Source organism: Triticum dicoccoides, chromosome 5A (assembly GCF_002162155.2).
Source record: "Triticum dicoccoides isolate Atlit2015 ecotype Zavitan chromosome 5A, WEW_v2.0, whole genome shotgun sequence".
Lineage (NCBI taxonomy): Eukaryota > Viridiplantae > Streptophyta > Magnoliopsida > Poales > Poaceae > Triticum > Triticum dicoccoides.
The window spans coordinates 580,167,238-580,177,442 of record NC_041388.1 but is presented as its reverse complement, the minus strand read 5'-3'; the positions used below and the strand labels follow the sequence as shown (position 1 = coordinate 580,177,442).

General features: G+C 45.1%; 1 protein-coding gene across 1 annotated transcript; it reads left to right on the top strand.

Moving 5' to 3' along the window:
• The first annotated feature begins 557 nt into the window (after positions 1–557).
• On the top strand, positions 558–5,389 carry LOC119303024 (mediator of RNA polymerase II transcription subunit 19a-like). The gene is made up of 7 exons (XM_037580102.1): positions 558–740; positions 1,596–1,660; positions 2,658–2,947; positions 3,023–3,310; positions 3,398–3,452; positions 3,543–3,700; positions 4,937–5,389. The coding sequence occupies exons 2-6, from the start codon at positions 1,615–1,617 to the stop codon at positions 3,563–3,565; spliced, it is 702 nt and encodes a 233-aa protein (XP_037435999.1). The 5' UTR covers positions 558–740; positions 1,596–1,614; the 3' UTR covers positions 3,566–3,700; positions 4,937–5,389.
• The last annotated feature ends 4,816 nt before the right edge of the window (positions 5,390–10,205 follow it).

Genomic DNA, 10,205 nt, shown 5'->3' with positions numbered 1-10,205 from the left:
ATCATGGTTGTCATTTTCACTTAAATAAAGTTATCTATTTATAGCAAGAGCATAATTTCCACTATCGTATAAACTAGAGTTGGTGGCGGGGTGTGTTCACTCTCCCGTCATATCTTCCTCATCCATCTAGAACTCATGAGACCCCTCCAATTTTAGAAAGAAAAAAAATCACATCTTGCAAAAGGTGCTTTCATCACTTCTCTGAAGAAAAAACCCGCTTTCATCACTACTTCAGTTACGTAAATGAGTGTTGGTTGCTTGATTGAGTTTCTTCACTTGGATTATTTTTGTGTTTTCGCGGCAATACACATTTGTTACTCTAATACTCCCTCCGTTTCAAAACAAACGCGATTTAGTACAAAGTTAGTAGGTTCTATGAATTTTAAACTTTTGAGACCACGTGTAAGCTTTTCGAAAGAAGTTGCGCACCATCTGCTCCGCAGGCAGAATTAAATACTTTTAGGTGGATTATTACGTCAAAAAAGAGAGAGAGTAGTACTAATAGAATTTTCCTATCAGTCCTCTCATAGTTTCCTTCCTCTTCTGACTTATCTCACATGCTCTGACCTCAGCTCCAATCTGAGACCCTAGTCCCTCGAGCCGTCGCCGTCGCCGTGCCGTGCTGATAGCATCACCGTCCGACGCCCCCCACCCGCTCCCAACCCTCCCGCCTCTCACGCGCGCCGCCCCCATCGCCGTCCCCGCCGTATCCACTCCGTCCGCAGTCGACGGGTTTTGAGGTACGAGCTTTTAGCCATCCGGTGGTTGCTTAGAGCCAAGCTAATCACAAATCTTGGGAGCGGCGGCGCGCCCCCGGCGCACCATCTAGATCCGCCCATGGCGGCCTTGACCACACAAGTTCCATGCCCTCTAGCTTGAAGATACTCTGTTTACCTCCGTGTCTGCCTGCCAAAGCTCATTTAATAATTATTAAGGACTCTGTGCCGTCGCTCCATAAACGTTCGGGGAAGAAATTGTTGGTGCTAACAAAATCCATTTTACTGTCGCCCGGATTAGCAACTAATCGGCCCTTGCTGGTAGATAGCGGTACAGATTGCATATTATTACGCTTTCGCATTAGCCTATGCAGGATCCAAATCTTGTTTATGAATGTAACCGATCTTCGCATATAGCGGGTCAATGGGTGAATTGTCTAGCGAATTTCGCAGTGCAGGATAAAGTGTTTGGTATAACAGATTTTGACACCACGAATATTCACCTATCGTTTTCTCCAATATTCACCTCTATATCATGTACATTTACCAACTTACCATACACAGAAGTGGAAAATATTCTAACACTAGCAGCAGGCCCTAACTAGCAGATGCAATTTCTATTTTTAGTGTTGGTGTTAGTTAAGTCTATCTAGTACGTTATTTAGAACATAGTTCAAAAAATTGCTAGGCGTTAATTGTGCGTTTCGCCGCCCCCTTGCGCTTTTCTGAGCAAAGCGCTCATTTATGCACAGATTAAGCACAATTAACCGCTAGGCGTTAGGCGCACCTTCTTGAGCTATGATTTAAAATGTATCCAACTAACTTTGCTTCTTTTGCTTGATTGCTTATGTGTATTTGTTTTCTTAAATCAAATCTTAGGTGGACATGCATTTTGCAAATGTCAGGCTCTAATCAGACGGCTTCGGATGGTAAATTTGGAAAAGGTAATGTCCTTTTTGGTACTATTTTAATTCTTCTTCATTGTTCACGAAAATGGGTAACACCATATTCGTACCAATCTTATGGTATAGCACGCTGTACAGTTTAAAAAACCAAGGAGTGTTTATACAAATTGAGCGATACATATTTAAGAATAAAATAAACAGATTGACCTATTCTGGTTTTGAGTTGTTAGTAAGGCATGAAGCTTGTTTGCTTCTCGTACATGACCATGAGTTTACTTATTTGCGTCTTATATCGGTATATCTCTTTTGCAAATGTTGCAGTGATGGCACTCTTGATAAATGCGAAGGCGAAGTCACATTATGTTGCTTTAGCTTTGGTCTTCTGTAACTCTCAGGGCCTTTATCTAGGATATATATTGTATTTTATCTGAGTATGCTAACCCTAGAAAAAATAATCTAGGTGAGCTCATGTGAAATTTGATAACCTTTTCAAACATGATCATGTTTTGTAGCTTTGATTGATGCCCTGGTAGTGTTAAGTTTATCTAAAAGACAATGTGACGTATATGTTGAAAAGGTTATCAAATTTCACATGAGCTAGAAACCCTGTAACTCAATTAAAGTCGCTTTGTCATGTGATGTGTATGTTGATCTGTCATAGGCCATAGCATGAAGGCTGGCATTTTAGTATGCGTTGTATATACTTTTGATTAGATAAGTTCATGGGTGCCACATGCTTATAAGTTGTAACAGTATCAACGATGATGAAGTACTATTCTGCGCTTTTTGAATTCTTATGCTGGGTCAAATATTCATTATGAAATAAGCAAGTTGGTGTTATCTACGCGAAATATTGAGTTTAGACCAACGTTACGACTTGTACAATAAAGCACGTCCACCTTTGCCGCTCAACTGGTTCTGTTCAGAGGCTTCCATCCTTTACCAGTTTTGGCCCTGAAGGACCAAAACTTTGTTATTGCTTGCAAATAAAAGAACTCTTGACTCTTGACACACTATGAGTTTCGGTGTATTTCAGGTCCTCGGGAGCTCACTGGGGCTGTTGATTTAATTAGCCGCTACAGGCTGCTGAACCATCACAGTTTCTTTTGTAAGAAACCATTGCCACTGGCTATCTCAGATACACATTATCTTCAGAATGTTGTGGGTGATACTGAAATCCGTAAAGGAGAAGGGATGGAGATAGATCAACTCATTCAGAATCCAGATCTGAGGGAGAAGAAGACTGCTTATATTCAGCCCTTTGACATGGAAACACTAGGACACGCATTTCAGTTGCGAGAAACAGCGCCAGTAGATCTGCCTTCGGTAGGATATCCCCGTTAGAACATTTTCTTCTTTTGCTACATCCACTCCTTGTTTCAACTCTCTTGCATTCACCAGGCTGAAAAAGGCACTCCAACTATATCGGGAAAATCAAAGGTTAAGTCCAGGGACAAAGTGAAGAAGCATAAAAAGCACAAGGAGAAAGACAAGGACAAGGAACACAAGAAGCACAAACATCGCCATAAGGATCGGAGTAAAGATAAAGACAAAGACAAAGAGAAAGAGAAAGAGAAAGAAAAAGAGAAGGAGAAGGAGAAAGACAAAGACAAAGACAAAGAAAAGAAAAAAGAGAAGAGCATGCATCATGATTTGGGAGGTGATAATTCCAAAAAACATCATGAGAAGGTAGTCCCATTTATTCAATGTGTTTCAAATAGCATGATGTTGACTCATATTTTGGCTATGCACTAAATTTTAATGATCTTTGTATAGAAGAGGAAACATGATGGAATGGAAAATTTGGCGGCTGTACGTAACCACAAAAAAAGTAAGGAAGCATTTACTCAGTATTTTATTATAGCCATGATTTCCTTCAATAATGCTTCTGTCCTTACCGTTCCTTGTTGATATATGACAGCACAAAAGCGCAAAATTCAATGAAATGGGCAGTGGACTTTGTTTGGCGTAAGATGTGACAAATTCGTTTCCGTGTTAGTTCTCGTAATATGACTCCATGTTTTATGCTGTTAATGGGCGACTCTGAAGGTTTTCTTGTCAATACCACTTCCGATGGAGGTATGTGTTCCTTGAACTTTTATAATCTGTTGTTGTTTGATTTCAGTTTGTGTCCTGGACCAGTTGATATGCATAATGATGGATGCATGACTTGAGTATCTTGGCTTGTATTAAGATTCTATTTTTTCGTGTACATGTCTTCTGCTAGTGAAGAATGCCTTTTATATGGTTCCTTTTGTATTGTGTCTTTCGGCTTTGGAACTAAGGCCACATTTTCTCCGTCTCCTTTCAATATTTATATACCCTGATTTCAGTTTGATTTAATATGATTCTGTGTTGTTCTGAATCTAAAGTGGTATATATCTTATTACTGGAAATAGGAAGTTCAGTTAGAACTTTGGCCAATTTATTGTACTTGCTGTCAGCACATAGTCGAGTTATTACACATGCCGTTGTTGTGGTTGCTGATTGTATCCTTGAGTTGGGTATGCTATGCTGGGTGCTGGGAGGGATAAGTTGGTAATCTCTCATCAGTTGTAGATGACTGAGTCAACATCTCAATGCTTAATTAAGCATCTACCAGTTCTAGTTTATGACCAGTTTCCGCCTTCGAGTGAAACTCCGGGACAACTTTAAGGGGTTCTGTTGTGCATGTCAGCATCTGATGTAATAATTTATATATTGTCACAAAAGGTGTAAAAACTGACCACAATTTGGAGATGTGTACTAGATGTTTTGTGAAGTCACCCAGCCGTTGTTTATCCCCCTTGGGCAAAACTAGGGATTTTAGTGCTATTAGAGGACTTCATATATCTCACTAATTTGTAGTGCAACACATGGTGATTAGTGCAGTGAATGATGTATTCGGAAACAAAGATGATGGCTTGTTTTGTGATTTTCAGTAGGGTAAAAATAATATCACATACACTAGTTAGATTCTGGGTGTTGAATTGGAAATAAACCAATGGTGTTTACAAACTATCAAACATTAGGAAGTGGGTGACTCTTAAGGTACTCTGACTTCTTTATGGTTTGCAGTTTTATCTGTAATATATAAGTTCTAATGGCCTTTAAAAAAATTATCGTACTGTGCCATTCTGTTATTTCAAACTTTTAAAAGAGCTGTTTCAACCCACATCCACTATTCAAGACGCCGTGCAACATTTACTCACAAATACTGTTAACTTTCTTATGCAAGTTACTCATTTACTGATCGTGATCACTAGGAGTTACTGTTAGGATGTATCATCTGCATAATAATCATCTAATGCATACTGTTTTCTTGGCACAATGCAGTTACTGATGGAATTTCCTTTATCAAGATGATCCGGTTACAAGGGACGCGCCCAATCAGATCATGATACACCGTAAATCAATTCTGGGGAAACTTGAACTTGTCATTTGGAGTTATTTGATTTTTTGTGTGTGTGTGTGTGTTAGTTCTGTGCCCATTAGCAATTCTTGAGTGTTGCCCTCCTATATGCCCTGTCCTGTAACTCAGACAGAAGAAAAGGGTTTACTGTCAAAGCCGCATGATGTGACCGTGTACAACAGGAGACGTCACGTGTAGAAGAGAAAAATTAGCCGTACACATTCCATGATCCAGCAAATTCAATGGTGGTGATGAACCTTAAGGAACTCGAGCAGTATGTTCTGTGTACCAATCATGTTTTCTTAATCAAACAATCCCAGTTTAAACATGCTATGTCAGATTGACCGCAAATGAGAAAGGACTAGTATGAAATTGAATTCTTGCATTTCTTTTTGGTGGACCGGTATATAAGGTGGATGAGTAATTTACTGGAGATTGACTCGCAGGATTTCTAAAACGCAAGAATAGTGTCATGGCATATTGAGTGCTACGCGATTGCATGCTGGTTTGATTGTGCATGGGAAAAACATACTAGAATGCTTCACAAAATGTAGGATTCATCTGTTGTTGCAGATCCAAAATGTTCATCACATGGATCTCCGCGGGTGGGAATTCTTGTAGCACAACGCATCTTCTCATTCAGCGCTCAGTAGGCCCATGCATAAGAGAGTCCCACCAATGCATAAGAGAGTCCTCAAGGTGCCAATCAGAGGTGTCAATGCATAAGAACACAGAAGATTTCTTTTTTCTGCGGGATACAAGAACACAGAAGTTTTTTTTAGGGATACAGGAACACAGAAGCTAGGCGGGCCGGTAAGACTGTAAAGAAGCCCAAGCCCACGATTGTGAATGGAACCTCTGAATTCTGAACGGCTTGCTGCTAGTATCTCCTCCACCTGCTCCCATCTTGCCTCAAAAAAAAAAAAAAAACCTGCTCCCATCTTCTTCCTCCTCCGGTCCTCAAGACTGGATCTTAGGAACTCCCTACAGATTCTCAAAAAAAGGAAAAGGAATTCCCTACATGTTCAGCGCGACGGCGAGACACTCTTCTCTTGTATCCCCTCTTTTTGGGGCAAGTCCTGTATCCCCCTTTGCTTTTCCTCTGGTGTATGTATGGACGCTTGTCCGATCATGTGCATGTAACCCCCTTTGTTTTTTTGAAAGGATGCAAACCCCATTTTGAATTTGAGTGATGAAAGTGTGTCGCCCTTGGGCCTTGGTCCGAAGGTAGAAATGAGACGTCGGTGATGACGCAGGATCCTCCATTCCATGTGTCAACTTGTTTAGATGGAAGCTCTTAGTAGAAAGAAAAGCTGTGTATTCAACGCAGTCGCAAGTCGCAAGTCAAGTTGCACACACCGATCGAGCAGCCGCAGCTACGCAGAATGCACGCTCCTCCAGTCCTCTCCTCCTCACGTCGCCCGCCACATACGAACGAAGGAGCCACGCACGACATGCATCTTCCTCCTCGGGTCAGCCGGCCATGTGCCCATGCCATGCCAGCAGCTGGCCACTCACCCTCCTCTCCTCTCAACGCCCCAACCAATTAAAAAGAACACGCTAGCTAAGCCAATCTAGCTACCACCCTAATGACAATTATAGCGCGCGGGGACAAACTGGCTTTAAGATTCACAAGATTCCTCTTTAAATTAGGTAATATAATCTGTGCATCATGCATGCATGTAGAGACGGCAGCGCATCGGCACCCCTGCACGGCTTGTCGCCCTACCAAGGCAAGGCAGCGCGAATATTGGCGGCCCTGTCGACCCCCTCCGCTCCGCCCATGCACGATTGCTTGTTCTTGGGAGATCCATCGACGAAGCCACCGTTGATTAATCATCCATTTTACGGACAGACCGACGGATTAGTTTAGTTTAACGCTGCCAGTGCCATGCCATGCATACTGCCTGCATCGCCCAGCGCCTAGAGCCCTAGGTCGATGGCAGCCAGCCAGCCAAGACCGATCGATCGCATGTGATCTAGTAGTATCCACCTGTCCTGTATCTAGCTAGCAAGCCACTGACCCTGCAGACAGATCGCGCGCTCGATCCATCCTCTAGCACTAGTTATGTTAGCATTTCGAAGTTACTGCGCGCGTGATGCGCGCCGCGCCGTTTCTTTACGAGCTGCACCAGTGAAGCCTGTCGGTATACTATATCTTTACGAGATATCTGCAGGAAAGTCAATCGCCCGCGGAGATCCATCCATCGATCGGAGAGGCAGGCAGGACAGCGATGCACTGCATGCAGCTCCAGGCATCAGGCTGCTCGTAGTTTACCTGTGCAAGCCAGGCATCATTGAACCCTTGTTCAGAAATCAAGGGGCTGGCTGGCGTCCTTTGATTTTCTTTTCTCGCATCACTAGCTGCGCATTCAGATCATCAGCCTCAGAGTTAGTTTGAGTGAAATGGCGACAACCGTATGATCACCTCCATATGCCTTTTTCTCTGAAAGTTTTTTTAACAGGTTGTCTGGGCATGTATAGCTAGTATTATAGTGTGTCTGAAAGTTTTTTTTTAACTGCTTGTCTGGGCATATAGGGTGTCTGAACAGCGAGTCCCAAATTTGGGAACAGGACAGGCAGCTACCTCCCGGTGTTGTATGAAAGCGAGTGAGTATACAATTCTCTCGGGTAAACAACCTAGAACAGGAAGCTACCACATGTGGTCCAATAAGGCTTGCTCCAAAAGAAGCAAACAATTTTAAGGTTATTCATATCATATGCATCCATACCATGGCGCTTCACTACGTATATTTTGTAATTCAGAAACCGAGCTGCCGCTGCTGCCGGTTCAATGAATCCGTTGTCTAACATGAACACAGAATATAGGAGGGGACATGCATGGGTCCATTAGGAACATGGCAGTTAATTTGCATAATCCCCCTGCCTCTTGAACCGCTGAACCATGGGGCCGCGCTCCATGCGCCCACGAATAATCCTGTCATATTCCCTAATCGGGTTTGCAGTGTGGCTGCGTGTATGTCTGTGCTTTGGCGGGTGGATCATGTGGAGTTTCCCCTTTTCCAGCCCCCACACGCATTAACAAAATGCTAAACTTGTTTCCTTTCTGCTAGGAAAGGCGGTCAAAAAAAGAAGTGGGAGATCCAAAGTTCGATATGCGCCACGAAATTGGATGACACCTACTAGTAGTAGTAGAACTGATTAACGACTTTGCAAAAGGGTCGATAGTAGTGCTCTAAAGAGAGATGTCTCCGGCCGGTGTTCATGCGTGTCGCGCCACCTATAGCTGCCAGTTCAGTACTACCACTACTCTACTCACGAGTACTCCTACTAGCTAGATCATATGAATCTCTCGTGTCTTTGGCATGAAGCAACTTCGTTTCGGGGAGAAAGATATCGTCCTTGGTCGTTGGCGCTGCTTTGGTTGGTGTGGCCGCGGTTGGCGTTTGGGCAGACAAACTGCAGTCATGGAGTGTACTGATGCCGTTTTTAAAACGGTGGTGCCCTTAATGGTGTAGGGCTTTGGCCGTGGGGTAGGGCGTCGCGCTGGGCTGCCTCTGCAAAGGTTGGCCAACTGATCACTGATCACATGATGATAAAATATCATCACTGATCACATGATGATAAAATATCACCACTCCAGTACGTACGTAGTTCCCTCGGGCTAATACTCGTAGCTCTTATCCCTTCACCTCACACTGTTTTTTTCTTCTTCCAGTGGAGAACAGACAAGAGTTGTCATCATCTTCTAATTAGCGGTGCAAAGTTAGCCACCCTTTGGGATTCATGCACGCAAGTTGGCGCGCAGCAGATCTCGCAACTTGACGGGTGCAGTATATGAGATAGATGTGGCCAGTCACTCACCAGACAAGACTCACTGGGCACGGAATATGACTTGGTCGGTCAGCAGAACAAAACGGTGAGCTCACCGCGACGGCGACGGCACGGGCCGGGGCCGCGCACGCACTTGAGACGGGCGGGCGCATCCCTTTCGCGAGAGGCGCGGGATGCGTCCTGTCCCCGGCGCCGGCCGCGGCCTGCCATCGCGCTCGCCATCGCCGCACAGTCCGCGCGCGCGTCGCCATGGACGCGCACAGGCCACGGAGAGACATGTACACGCATTCATTCGTGCGCGCGCGTCGCCGTGGACACACAGAGACGAGTGATGGACATACGCTCATGCGTGCGCGCTTGCGCATCGCCATTCGCGTGCTGGGCTGGGCGGTCGACAGGCGGAACCGATGCCCTGTCCCGCTGCCGCGGCCTGCCCCGGCAGGCAGCGGTGGCCGCTGCGCGGCGCACAGCGCAGATCCTTTTATTCCCCGATCGGGAGGAGAACGCTGCTGCCGGCGCTGTTGCGGGATTCCTTCCGGCGGTGCGTGGGCGTCAAACTGTACGTATGGCTACTACGTTGGCCCGTTGCATGCATGGATGGGACGGACTAGGTGCCCCGACAGACAGCCCGCCCTGTTGATGGACCGATCGACCGATGTGATCTGTTTGGCCAGGAGCCCGGGGCGGGGATACGATGCCTGCTGCATGGGCATATATCTCCTCGTCGATCGCGTGGCTGTTGCTGCGCCTTGCGTTATCTTTGTTCGTAGCGTGCGTGCGTGCGTGATCGCCTTTTGTTCAGACTTTGGCCTTGCTGGGATCCAATGTCTCTCTCTCTACTGTAGTAGTACTGTTCAACTTCATGGATGCGTGGCCTGCCGTGCCGACAATTAGACGGTGAAGAGGGCGATGAGGGAGATCGAAAGTTAATTACGGCATATTGCCTTGTCTCGAATTACGACTTTGTGCGCCTGAAAAAAGGGGAATTATTACGACTAATGTGTGCCTGCAAAAAGAGGGAATTACGACTAGTTTATGTTCAACGCCCGGCTGCCCGGATCAAGCATCCCTTTTTCTTCCGGTGGATTGGACAGGCCCCCTTTCAACGATGAATTCAGCCGTCAAATTGACCAACATGGAAGAACCAGTGCCGTTTTGCAAGATTTCTTTGACTTGTCTACTTTTTTAGATTGATTTTCTACTTGCAATCACATATAAATTAACTAATATGAAGACCTTTTAGATCATTAAAGAAGTAGTGATCTAAAATGTCTTATATAAAAAGATACAAGTCGTTTGGACACTCCCGCATCCGCCCCCCCTGCGAAGCTAGCTGCGACTCCGTCGTCGTCGCCGCCGCCGCCTAGCTCACCCCCGAGCTCCACCCGTGACCATGGC

Excerpts from the sequence above, each read along its gene's own strand:
- LOC119303024 (XM_037580102.1), top strand. The coding sequence starts at position 1,615 with ATGTCAGGCTCTAATCAGACGGCTTCGGATGGTAAATTTGGAAAAG. Across the intron at positions 2,948-3,022 it reads CGCCAGTAGATCTGCCTTCG|GCTGAAAAAGGCACTCCAAC; the intron begins GTAGGATATCCC and ends TGCATTCACCAG. Across the intron at positions 3,453-3,542 it reads TGTACGTAACCACAAAAAAA|CACAAAAGCGCAAAATTCAA; the intron begins GTAAGGAAGCAT and ends GATATATGACAG.